We start from the raw sequence: 14,451 nt of genomic DNA, 5'->3' as shown, positions 1-14,451 counted from the left end.
ACATTTTAGCACTCCATCCCGTTAATCTGGACCAGGTTACAAATCAACACACAAGATCCCCTCATGGAGTGAGCCTGAAACAATCTTTTCGTTTGTTATACTTTCATATACAGTGATTTATTACTATCAATAAATTATCCTCAATCCTTCTGTTTAGTTTCAAGCTGGAATCTATTATCTCAAAAGTTTTGCAGTTAACAATAACAATAATTAATTGATTGTATATTTTTCACCATAACCAAAATATAGAGTAAAATAATCTTTACCTAATGCTTCTTCTGATTAATAGTTATAATAAATCTGCACACACAACGCCACGTCATATAATGTGTTAATTACATCATACAGAATACACAAATTAATACTGAATGATTACTATACAGTATACATAATTAAATTGTTATAATGTTACAATAGTCCATGTCTCACTATTAAGGCTTCCTATTTGTAATACAAAAATTAATTACGTCACATACAACCGTATCAGACCAAGATCCCCTGTATGTCCGGCGCCATGTTTGAAGTACTTTGCCATGCTCAATTCCTCGCGCCTGCATTCTCGCTATTTCAATTATAGTCTTTCTGATCTACACCGTGGGAAAACAGCACATTACATCTACGCATGTAGATATTGATATTGATAGTGTTTAGGTTTCAGAGCATCTTGTTGTTGATAAACTAACACTCTCTCTCTTTTAATCCACACTCTGGCACTGTTACAGTGGAATTATCGGTTATGACAGGCATCTTGCTGAGCTGCGCCAGCTCATTAGTGAGTTTGTGGTGAATATAATCTGTATTCAAGAAACTAATCTCAGGCCAGGTCATCATACAGTCTTGAGAAATTTCACACTGTACTCGACAGAACGATATTACGCTGGTATTTTTCTTCGTTCTTATACCTGTAGTAGAGGTTCATCTAAGAACCCCGCTGGAAGCAGTTGCGGAGCGGGTACTGCTGCCTGTCATAATAGCAGTGTGTAATGTTTATTTTCCACCGGGCAGCCTCTTAATATGAATGATGTAACTGTTCTTATAGATCAGCTTCCACTTCCATTCCTCTTATTTGGTGATTTTAACGCCCATCACCCTGTATGGGGCTATGAAACGCCTTGCCCCAGCGAAAGGGAGTTGGAAGCATCAGTAAGAGAGCTGGATTTATATATTTTGAATACAGGTGAAGCAACTCATTTCAGCGTATTATGGCACATACTTTCTCATAGACCTTAGTGTATGCAGCCGAATGCGGGTTCCCCTGCTTTGGTGGAATGTACATGCTGATCTCTGTGACAGTGACCATTTCCCTATTATTCTTTATCTTTGTTGAAGCAAAAAGTCTATCGAAGCTCCACCTCGATAAATTCTTAAACGTGCTGATTGGCCAAAGTTCACAGCATTAGCTACCTTTACCTATGCAACTGACCAGAGGGTAGACGGCGATATAACTAGCATCACACAGGTTATTCTTACTGCTGCTGAGGAGTCCATTCCATCCTTTTTAGGGACTCCTCGCCGAAAAGTCATTTGTTGGTGGAACGAAGAAATTGCAGCAGCTATAAAAGAACACCATCGCGCTCATAAACGCTATCGTAGGCAGCCTATTGTGGCCAACTTGGTAACATTTTACAACTCTGCATTAAGGCGCAAGTTCTTATTCATCAGAGTAAGAAAGCTTCGTGGGTCAGATGTGTGTCGTCTATGACGTTGCATCCGCCGTCATCTCAAGTGTAGACTAAACTTAGATGTATTTAAAGTATACAAGGAACATGTTTAGTACCGGAAATTCCATTGCAGGTAATATCATCATAAACTCATCTTCTATTACTTATCATCTAGCCAGTCATTTTGCGGATGTGTTTGGTTCCGGGAATTACCATCGTTATTTCGTACCTTTGAAGCGGGAGGCTGAACGTCATCAACTCAGTTTTGTAACTCAAGCTTCAGAGGACTGTAATGTGCCCTTTATGGAGTGGGAACTTTGCAGTGCTTTGGCACTTTGCAAGGGCACATTTCCCAGACCAGATAATGTCCATAACCAGGTATTGAAACACCTTAGCGAGGAAATTTTTTTATATCTCCTTTGTGTGTTCAACCAAACGTGGGTTGTGCGTGAGTTTCCATCACAGTGGCGAGAGGGCATAGTATTTCCTGTCCTTAAGCCTGACAAAAATCCTAAGTATGCAGGTAGTTACAGACCTATTTGTCTTACAAACTGCTTGTGTAAGCTTTTTTAGAGGATGTTGAATCGCCGACTTGTGTAGTGCCTGGAGAAAAGAGAACTTTTGTCCGAATACCAATATTGCTTTCGAGCTTCTCGCTTAACCACTGACCACTTGGTCTGCCTGGAGAGTTCTGTACAGGACGCTTTTCTCCAAAAACAGCATTTGGTGGCTGTTTTCTTTGACTCAGAAAAGGCATATGACCCCACAAGATGATTTGGCATCCTTTCAGTCCTGCATCAGTGGAGATTCCGAGGTAACTTGCCGGTATTTATTGCAAATTTTTTGTCCCTCTGTCTATTCCATGACCGAGTAGGAAGGGCATATTCGCAATACCATGTTCAGGAAAATTGAGTCCCGCAGGGATCGATTCCTAGTGTCACTCTGCTCGCGATTGCCATAAACTGCATTGTCGCTGCTGCTGGCTCAGCAATAATACCGTCGCTATATGTAGAAGATTTTGCTCTGCATTATAGCTTACAAAATATGGCCGTCACTGAGCGACAATTACAGCAAGCTATTAGAAGAGTGGAACAGTGGACCTTAGAACATGGCTTTCAGTTTTCAACCACAAAAACCTCTGTTGTACACTTTTGCCGGAAATGCACTCTTCATGCAGATCCTGAGCTTTTCGTAGGGAATGTCACTCTTCCTGTAGTTGACACTTACCGATTTCTTGGGCTCCTTTTTGATAGAAAATTGTCGTGGGAGCCACACCTGCGGCAGTTAAAAATGAAATGCGCTAAGAAGTTTAATATCTTGAAGTTTCTTAGCGGCACTACTTCAGAGGCAAACTGCACGCTGCTCCTACGATTTTATAGGGCACATATTTTATCCAGGTTTGACCACGGCAGAGCAGCATATGGATCAGCAACGCAAAGCGTCCTAGCCCAGCTGAATAGCATCCACCACAGCGGAGTTAGGTTGGCAACGGGAGTTTTTCATGTAAGCGCCATTGCTAATCTGCTCACTGAATCTGGTAAGTCGCCTCTACACCTGAGGCGCCAGCGAATGATTCTGTCGTATGCTGCAATTTACGACAGATGCCACTTCAATTTAAGATATTACCAAAATTTATTGGGTTCAACCTATTCAATACTATTCAATAAGTTGAACCCGATAAATTTTGGTAATATCTTAAATTGATGTACATTTCAATACGGACCAAATATGAAATTTGTAACATGTAGATGCCACTTCACCCAAGCTATCCTTGCGTATTCCACCATATAAACTGCCAGTTGCAGGCTGCTTACCCTCGAGCAACGCAGCTGGTTGGAATACGCTTGGATAGCAGTTACAGATTATTTGATGTACCTTCGGTTCCTTGTCTTTTCAGACAACCGAGTAGGGTACCTCCTTGGACAATCTGGCTACCCAAAATCATTCTTGATTTGCACACCGGCCCGAAGGAAAACACGGGCCCCTCCATTTATCGGAGACAATTCCTGTCTGTTGTTGGCCGGTATCCCAATTCGGTCATTATTTTCACGGATGGTTTGAGGGCAGAAGCGGGAGTAGGCTGTGCGTTCGTTGTTGAGAATAACAGTTTTATTTTTCCTGTACTGGAAGTCTGTAGTGTATGCACAGCAGAGCTCTATGCTATCTGTGAAGCTCTGCGGTACACACTGTCCGATGAGTACCATTAATTTCTGGTGTGTACCAACTCCTTGAGCGCGCTACAATCTATAGATGTATGTTTCCCTCGGTACCCTCTGGTGCAGCGGGTCCAGGACCTGCTGGCCAGGTGTTCGGATGTCGGAATTACGTTTATGTGGCTCCCAAGCCATGTGGGTGTAGAGGGAAACGAGTTAGCTGACAAGGCTGCCAAGGATGCTCTTACCTTGCCCTCGTTGCCTCACAGGGTTCCTGCCAGTGATATTTGCTCTTAGGAGAGGCCTCTGGTTATGTCCCATTGGGAGATAGAGTGGAAGGCCACCACTCTCACAAATAAGCTGAGAGTGATAAAAGGAACTACAAAGGTATGGACGACTTCGCTTCAGGCTTCTCGGAGAGAAGCTGTGGTATTATGTTGCCTGCGGATCGGTTATGGCATAGTAACGCACTCCTATCTACTGAAGGGTGAACGCCCCCCGGTGTGTACTTCTGGAAGTCATCTAACCTTACGGTGTGCGTGTACCTTGTCGATCTATGCTGTAGTGTAAAACCTCCGAGTGTCATTTCCGTCATCCTACAAGATGATGTAGATGTTGATTCCCATAGGGAACCTAAAATATTTGTCCCGAATGAGTAAATTTATAATACCAATATAATGGTCCGTTATTGGACATTATAAATTTTCCAGCTAACTCATTCTTGGTTGCCTGCGTTGCGCCCTCGTGTGCTAAGTTAGGCTCGTCAGTTGGGACTTAGCACACCACCCAAGACACAAGGCTAGTGCATACCGTGGAGGCCACTGCATAGGCTATTTGAAGCCACCAGCAGTGCCAATGCACTATGAGAGCTATGTCTCATTTCCAAAAATAGATGCCTGCCTGGCCATCAAATGATGTAGATGTTGATTTCCATAGGGAACCTAAAATATTTGTCCCGAATGAGTAAATTTATAATACCAATATAATGGTCTGTTATTGGACATTATAAATTTTCCAGCTAACTCATTATTGGTTGCCTGCGTTTCGCCCTCGTGTGCTAAGTTAGGCTCGTCGTACAAGATGACGAGCAGTCAGCAGACCTCATCATCCATTTTATGAGGAGTTGTGGCCTTTTTTTATCATATGTGAATGTGTATTTTGTATTAGTGTAATTTTCTTAACTGCGCTTTTATTATCCCATTGACTCTATTTTAGTTTGTATTTGCATATTTTAATGTGTTATTTTAACTTTTAACTTGAATCATATATATCCCTGTACTTCAATGCAATGCCTTCTTCCATTATAATCAATATTTTCTATAATTTTATTAGTAAATAAGGCATTGCGAATGATCTACTGATTTTTTTAATCCCATCATTTTACATCATTTCTTTTAAATTCTAGTCAGTGGATATATTTTAAAATTTTTATCATATCGTTTCATTACATCTCGTACCGTAGGGGCCGATGACCTAGCTGTTAGGCTCGTTTAAACAACAATCATCATCATCAAAGTACTGTACTTCGTAGTTCCGCTATTAATTTCAGCTTCTGATCACCAGTAATACAACTGTACTGATGTGCATGATACAGGTTATAATGATGCCAAAGTTATTTCGTAGAGGACATGCTTTTTACACACTAGGCACTGAGCCACTTCTCCATTTGTGTGACTTAAGAAACAGTGCGATGATTCCAGGTCAAATCTACTGTAACTTTTCCTCTTACTACACTTTTCTTGCATCGTCTTTTTGTTTCACATGGCATGAAGAGATCTGGTTTACTCATCCCTGTTGTGAGCGAACGTACTGTCAGTTCAACACTTCTCCCTCCCGCCTAGAGAGGAGAAGTTCTGCCCACACGCATGCAACGTCATTGCTTGGCCGTGCGATGTCTTACTGTTGGCTTTGTTTGATATGCCTGATCTAGAGCGATGTTAGTGCATATATATTGTCGGCTAAAACAGGCAACACTGCTGTTTTGGACTTACTTATCTTCAGACCAAATTGCTTGAATATAGCAATCCAGTTATTCAGCTTCTGCTGTATTTCAGCCTCACTATCACCCCATATCACCACATCATTTGCAACAGCAAGAGCTTTTGTTGTTGTCAAGTCTCTTAACTCTTTTCTCGCTGTAACTAAAGGATAATACACAGTTAATATAGAAATTTCCAAGGGACAGGAAAATCTTCCATTACAACAGAGTTCGCGCTATATGCCATATTCGCTATAGTGGACTTCTGCTATAATTGGCTAATGTCTTCAATATCTCCCCTCTGGATATCATTAATAATAAGAATTATTATTCTAGTTAAAATGGTTTTTTACCGTGTCATTTTTTCTGTATGTATTAAATGTTATATGATGTAGGAGCTTTGGCAACTAATAATTTTAACTAAACAATTGCCATGGTACTGTAGGAAGCAAAACGTTTAGAAGAAGAGCAGCGGAAAAAGGAGGAGGCTGCTAAACGGCGTGAAGAAGAAAAGAAACGTAAAGAAGAGGAAAAGGAGAGGAAACGAAAACTAGAAGAGGAACGGAAACGCGAGGAAGAAGAGAAAAGGAGGTGAGCAAATTGCATTGTAATACTGGTTCCCAGTTACCATATGTTTGATTTTATTTATGCAGGCCAAATCTAGACCACTTGTAATACTTTGTTATTGTTCTGTTGTTTAATTGGTTTGCCAGGCTGAGTAGTTCAGATGGTAGAGTGCTCACATTCTGAATTTAAGATAGTGGGTTCAATCCTGACCAGTCTGATGGTATTTATTATTATTATTATTATTATTATTATTATTATTATTATTATTATTATTATTATTATTATTATTATTATTATTTCATTTCAGAGCGTTGATACAATATGAACAGTCAAATGTACATAAATTACAAAATTCACAGTACTTTGCAAGTATAATTTGTGCAGTCATACTGAGTCCAATAATCAGCAACAGCTATTCCCTCTTTAGTAGATTTATTAGCATGTTAACTCCTGTGGAACAGAATTCTGACACTTGGACAACTCCAAAAATACTGAAAGTAGTTAGTAGGACAAAATTAATAACATAACAGCATTCATTATTTAATTGGTTCACTTTGATTGATGACATGTTCAATGCGCATGGTCATGTGTGGTAGAAGGATACCAAGTCCAGATTCATGTACTGTATATTAGAAGTGCACAATTTTATTGTTTTGTTTAAAGGACATTGACATTAAGGTCACCAACAGCAAGGCATGGTATCAGCCTTCGAACAAATAATATCTACACCCCAACATCACCCGTAAAATTATCTAAAACAATATATCGGAAGTAATTGTAGAAACAGGGTGTTAGAAATGTGTCCTCGCAGCAACAGAGGAAGCTAACAATTTGCTCTTGTCTCTGAAATCTGGGACAAATTTGTGGGAAATTGCCTTCACTGTTATTCGATGAACAGTTACTTCCCAGCTAAACCAGGTGCTGATTTACCCAATTGTGACAAACAAGCCCAACAAGTATGGACTCAAATTCTGGATTGCTGCAGATGTGGCTACAAAATACATCTGCAATGCCCCTTTGCATACCTTGATAAGGTCGTTGTGCGTCTGGATAAGCAGTCACTGGGAAAGTACGTCATGCTTCGCCTAACGGAGCCGTTTCTAAACCAAGGGAGAAACAAAATGATAGACAGCTTCTTCACAACTCTCCAACCTGCTAGGAAGCTCCAAGACACAAGAAAAAGCCTTTATTAGTGGGAACAGTCAACCCCATTTGTTATAAAATCCCTACTGAGGTGAAGAAGTCCAAGTCTGAATTATACTCTACAACCATCTTTTGACAGACTGGGAACACGTTACACCTTGACAGTGTACCAAGGGAAGAAGAATGTCCTTCTTAGCACATGGCACGCTCAACTCAAGTTACAATGACCACAGAACGAAAGAAGAAAACAGAAAATGTAACTTCCTACAATGGCATGAAATGCATGGCAGATGTAGCCGACCAAATATCTCCTAAATATACCACCAAGGTTTCTTGCAGGAGGTGGCTAATGCACATCCTTTACAATAATCTAGACCTACCAGCTCTCAATGCTGGGTTATTCATTTACAGACAAATAACAGTAGGAAGGTAAAGCAGTAAAAATCATCCTCCAACTGGCAAGCGAACTAACAAGAGGGGACTATCAAGGGCAACAACATCAAGAGGAGGCTGTAGGATAGTGTCCATCTAAAAAGAGGAAGAAGTGCCAAGTTGTTCTGTGTAAAGGCAACAAGTCTAGTGATGCCTGTAGCAAGTGCCTCAAAGCCGTGTGAGGAAAGGAAATGTACATGAAATGTAGAATTTGTATGTGCAAAATGTGTTAGGGTTTTTAAAACTTTCTTAATTCCTTCAGTGGTGCGTTCTCACAGACTTCGTACGTCAGAAAGGTGAGTTTTTTCGGAGGAAATTATATATTTGTAGGAAGCAAGGAATTGATGGCAGTTACGGTGCAATACATTCATATAATATTCAGTGGTTATTAAGAGCTTAGGAACACGTGAAGCAGTCCTGACTTTACGTCTGATCTTAGAGGATCGAATCAAGAAGGACAAGCCCACGTACATGGCATTCGTAGATCTAGAAAAGGCATTCGATAATGTTGATTGGAACAAGCTATTTATGATTCTGAGGATGATAGGGATCAGATACCGAGAACGAAGAATTATATACAACCTGTATAAAAATCAGTCTGCGGTGATAAGAATCGAGGTCTTTGAAAAAGAAGCAGCAATCCAGAAAGGAGTGTTGCAAGGCTGCAGTTTGTCCCCTCTCCTTTTCAATGTTTACATAGAACAGGCAGTAAAGGGAATCACAGTCCAAGGAGAGGAAATCAAAAAATCTCGAGAAGTTGCTGAATGGTATGGATGAAGTCTTGGGTAAGGAGTACAAGATGAAAATAAATAAGTCCAAAACAAAAGTAATGGAGTGCAGTCGAACGAAGGCAGGTAATGTAAGAAATATTAGATTAGGAAATGAAGTCTTAAAGGAAGTAGATGAATATTGTTACTTGGGTAGTAAAATAACTAACGATGGCAGAAGTAAGGAGGACATAAAATGCAGACTAGCACAAGCAAGGAAGAGCTTTCTTAAGAAAAGAAATTTGCTCACTTCAAACATTGATATCGGAATTAGAAAGATGTTTTTGAAGACTTTTGTGTGGAGCGTGGCATTGTATGGAAGTGAAACATGGACGATAACTAGCTCAGAAAGAAAGAGAATATAAGCTTTTGAAATGTGGTGTTACAGAAGAATGCTGAAGGTGAGATGGATAGATCGAATCACGAATGAAGAGATACTGAATCGAATTGGTGAGAGGAGATCGATTTGGCTAAATTTGACGAGAAGAAGAGATAGAATGATAGGACACATCTTAAGACACCTAGGACTTGTTCAGTTGGTTTTTGAAGGAAGTGTAGGTGGAAAGAACGGTAGGGGTAGACCAAGGTATGAATATGACAAACAGATTAGACCAGATGTAGGATGCAATAGTTACGTAGAAATGAAAAGTTTAGCACAGGATAGGGTGGCATGGAAGGCTGCATCAAACCAGTCTATGGACTGATGACTCAAACACAACAACATTAAGAGCTTGTCTTCCAATTTACTTACACATTTTTACACTTTCCTATCTTTTAAAAAAAAAAATTATTGGTATTTTGTGAGTACTGTCTTGTAACCAACACATATTTATCTCCGGCTTATGAATTATTCCCACGAATGAAACCAACACAATAAACTGACAGGCATACTAACAACCGAACACCAAGACAATCAATCATCTGACGGCACAACACCGCAACCCATGTCTTCGATTGCTAGCACAACTACAAGGGAGACTAGAGTCCAACCCAGCATGAAATCATGCCAACTACTTAGAGTAGGCCTCGATCAAAACACAAGGCACAGACTGGGAAGCGATGGAATCTGGGCAAACCAAGGGTCTAGGTATATAACAGAGGGTGGATCAAGAAAAGGATAGAGCAATAAAACTACAATAACAACTCACCTTCACACTTAAGGACCAAAATTGAATATAACTTAAGAAAAAAAAACAGGGTGGGTGGACAAACAGTTAAAGTTGAATTCAAAATTGACAAGAGAAGTTAAATACCTTTTTTACCAAGTTGTTTTTTTTTTGAAAAGTACTACTCAAATGCATGATCATTAAACTTAAATGTCTTCAGACACAATGAAATTAACAAGGTTTTAAGAAGGTTTAAAATTCAAAACCAAAACAGGTTGTAATCTAAATCCAATATGGCGATTATGTTACCTTCCGAACTTGTTTTTTTGGAAAAATTAGAATTATGAGTACTCTCAAAATTTATAAATTATGTGCACAATTTCTGGGTTCGGCTGTCCTTAAATTTACCCAATTAATTGATCAGCATTTAGTTGCACAACTTACCAAGTACTTTGATATTGCCAAATTATTTTTCTTTTTAAAAAAACAATTAAATTGCCAACAGGCCAAATGACCACACACAATTATAACTTGGTTTTTAAAAGATACCTTAGTGAATACAGAAGCATTTTTAAGGAAACACCCCCATCAACTAACACCACCGGAACGCTCACATTAAAAGAAGTAACGGTAACGAAATACAGTCTTGAGAGGAGGAGACCCCATGCTTATTTAAAAAAAAATAAAACCTTGAAAACAGCAATAAAATAAAAAATCAAGATAAAACAAGATAAATAAATGCATTTCCGTGACCAAGTTCAGCACTTTAACTGCACCAACACCAACAAGCAACAACAAGCACACAAGCAAGCAACAGGCCAGGACTTTGAGTAATCACAACTTGCAAGTCACAGCAACAACAATGCATGACAAATCAGACTCCATTATCTAATCAACAAAAGATGGGGGGATCTCACAACAGTGCAATAAATGGTGGACAACTTCAGAAGCAGAAGCCACGAAAACGAAACTATGACCATAAAGAGATAATAATAATAATAATAATAATAATAATAATAATAATAATTTATGAAAATCAAATCAAGGTAAATGGTAAATTGAATAAATTAAATAGGAAGCACACTTCGGTATTCACTTTGGTGTAGAATTACAAGTCATTTCATTTACAAACCAACTGTTAGAAAGTAATGTTGCGTAAACATCATGACACTCCCAGGTGGTCAACCTTATAAACAGACCTCTCGATTTCAAAAAAACTAAATTTTCAGTCTTTACACAGGCAAGAAATTTAAATAACAGTATCCAACTCTTCAAGATAAATTATAACCAGCCCCGTTAGGTTGCAGGTTATCGAAAATCACGTGCCAACAGTTACAACAGCATTTCTAATTATTAAAGGATTACTCGGTTCAGTTAACCAATTTCACCCACTAGAATTGGATATAATGTAAAAGGACACATTGAACTTCAGACCGGTGAATAATTTCCAGCACAAAAAGGTTCACATCATTAAAAATTACAAAGTTCGAAGCCGAATGGCACTTCCAGGTGAAATGCATATATTTCTCATCGTTCCGACATTTTGATTAGTTCAACAAGGAAGCTTCAACGTAGCGATGCACTCTGACATCCACAGAAGAGAGATAGTTTATGCAGGATTTGACTTACCAAAGTGATGACGATGATGCATAAAGTAAATCCTTCATATTACTTACTGTTGAAAATAGCAGTAATGCTTTGGGAACAGGCTCGCACAGCAGAAGAAACTACGATCACACAGAATATAAATTAAACTCATTTTGACCCAAATAGTTGAAACTACCACCCATCACAAAAATTTTAAGGATTAAGAAGCACTGAATAATCATGCTAGGGTGGTTTGAAGATACACACGGACTCCTTATAGGCCATCGTAACAGGAGCCAACTCGACCGGCATCGTGACTATAGCAAAGTCACTTTACGACAACTCATTTCATGTGGCAGACGCAAGAGTGCGCTTCATAAAAAGTTGAAAATCATGTGGCGGAGCTAACCAATACCAAGTTTGTAGACAATAATGTACCATAAAGCTCCAATGGCAAAGCAATTGCCTGCCATTATATTACAGTTTGGGTGCAATCTAGATTTCAAATGCACTACAATTAAAAATATACAGCCAATTGCTGACCTGCAGGATATGGGGTATAGTTAGCTGATAATTTTTGTTATTTCCATACATATACTAAAGTCATACTAAAGTCAAGGATAGCGGTAATCCCTACTAGATTATACCGCTACATAACAAATTTCACAAGAGTTGGTTTCTTTTCAAAATTGTGTCCTTGTATTGTGCAAAGATTTATTTACAAGTTTCTCAAAGCATTATTTAGCATAAGAATTGGTTTTGATCACTACCAAACTTACATCATCATCCATTAGAAATAGTTCGAAACAATCACACTCACGTCTGGTAATAATTCAACACTTACTAGGATTTCCAGTAAACTATTAGATCATGCCATATTTCCAAGCTACTTTTTTTCCACACAAATTTATGTTATATGTCTCTTACCATCACGCTTGCTTCCAACATAATATCTTCTTCAGTTTCACTAGAAATACCAACAAGGTAATCATCCGAAGCATTATTTGAATCATTTTCACTACCAACAAAAATACTAAGATCATGTAGAGCTTCATCTTCAGTATAGTCCCTTATCCTATCAACTCTTTAATTTTGTGCTTGCCATTTCTTTTTACCTCGTCATCTGGCCCAAGATTGTAAAAAGGAGAGAAGACAAGACATTTTTTAGGCCAAAGATTTCATGAATGCAGCTGGAAACCCTTTGCCATTATATTGAGAATGCTGGAAAACATTTTCCACAGATATTACAAAATCAACACTGCAGCTATACAAGAATTTCTTGGGTGCTCACGTTATGGGCAAGCGCGCCCCACCCGAGAATTTATTGGGCGTGCGACTGAAGAGGTTAAAGTATTTCTGAAAATGTGTCCTTGTTGCAATGTGGATGACTGAGTAACAAAAGATGTTCAGTTGGTTAATTGTATGAAAACTCTTCAAAGAAACAGAAACATGATGCAGTTGTTTGTGATTATTCATGTGTTGATTATTCATGTGATCATGAGTAATATAAAGGGTCCATTCACTAATGTCAGGCCTTTGTGTGTAAAATAAATTTGTGGAAACACAGAAGAAGAAAATACATGTCTTAATGACTTTTAATTTGAATGTTTCCAAGCACATCTTATGAGGTATTTAAATTTAAGAATTTCATCTTATATCCGTATTGAAGTGAGAACGTAAGAGAGGTAACTTAAAGGGTCCACCTTTTCAATACAAATTAATGTTATAATGGTTAAGTTACAACATATTTACTTGGGACTAGTTTCAACCAAAATGTGAGAACAAGCATAGGAACATATATACAAACACAAACAGTACACAAAATATTATAACATTATGCTTAAATGTGACTAAAATGGAGATTAAAATAGTGAATATATTTTCAATCACAAGTTCAGAACTTGACAGTCATTATCGGAACAGCACATGGAAGGTGAATTAAAATAGCAAACTGATTGTACAAACACAAGTTAAGAACTCAACATACATAGTTTTTACGAATACATATAACACTTTAAAACTTTGCTTAAGTCCGAGTTGAACTTGGTAGTCAAGGACGTGACTTTTAAGTCACTTTCATTAAGAGATATCACTTATTGACTAGAAATATAATGAATATTTTCTTTGAGTAAAGATTTTCAACATTCAATTTGCATAAAATGTTTCTCTGAAAGCTTTGAAGTCGGTGTTACATCATGGCTGTGTTGTTGCCTGTGGTCTAATATTTTATTGTTGTAACATAACGTGTGAGGTGGAGACCAAGTTAGAACCAAGGTCTTTAAGGTGTTCGCAGTTCAATGCGGGACCTGCAGTATAAAAAAGGGTATTAAAAGTTGAAAACTGTGAGGAAAAAGAGCTTGGGCTATAATTGAATGAGACTCGCCTCGGGTGGCAAAGCTGTGACACGTGGTCGTGAGGAACTGAGGGTGACGGCCAACCTTGAGTCAGGGAAGCAACTAGTGTTGGGGTAGAAAGGGAGAGGGAAGGAGGGGGAGCGGAAGGGGGGGTGTGAGGAAGGGAAAGATTGGAAGTTAGGGAGGGTGATGTGGTGAAAGCTCGTGGCATGGAAAAGTATGATCACAAAGTTTATACAAGGAGTAATTTTAATACCACCTATTCAATACAAATTTATTCCACTATAGTGTGGTTAAATACACATGGAAATTATCAGAAATTTGAAGTACATGTTTTGCCCATTATTTATTGGGTAATCAATCTTAAAACACACAAAGTGATTTTAGTATAAGTTCTGTTTAAATACTTTTTTTACTGTAAACATTTTGCATCCACAGTATTAACACTTGTAAATATTCATCAATTTTTTACATAAGTTATTATGACTCCTTAGACCATGTGTGTTTTAAGATTGATTGAAGCTGATGATGCCCAATAAATAGTGGGCGAAACATGTACTTCAAATTTCTGATAATTTCCATGTGTATTTAACCAGACTATAGTGGAATAACTTTGTATTGTATAGGTCGTATTAAAATTACTCCTTGTATTAGGTGGTATTAAAATTACTCCTTGTATAAACTTTATGATCAGCTATTTTTC

At 38.4% G+C, this 14,451-nt stretch overlaps 1 protein-coding gene across 3 annotated transcripts in view; it reads left to right on the top strand.

Annotated features, from left to right (window-relative positions):
- Window positions 1–14,451, top strand: part of Gyf (GIGYF family protein Gyf) — a 485,965-nt gene that overhangs the window by 374,295 nt on the left and 97,219 nt on the right. For 2 of the 3 annotated variants that reach the window (XM_067150101.2, XM_067150102.2), the window contains exon 17: window positions 6,238–6,383. In XM_067150101.2, coding sequence (XP_067006202.2) covers window positions 6,238–6,383 — 146 coding nt within the window. The remainder of the gene's footprint in view (window positions 1–6,237; window positions 6,384–14,451) is intronic. The other variant, XM_067150103.2, reaches the window with a different exon arrangement.

Source organism: Anabrus simplex, chromosome 6 (assembly GCF_040414725.1).
Source record: "Anabrus simplex isolate iqAnaSimp1 chromosome 6, ASM4041472v1, whole genome shotgun sequence".
Lineage (NCBI taxonomy): Eukaryota > Metazoa > Arthropoda > Insecta > Orthoptera > Tettigoniidae > Anabrus > Anabrus simplex.
The sequence above is the reverse complement of the archived record's forward strand: the minus strand, read 5'-3'. Positions and strand labels throughout refer to the sequence as shown.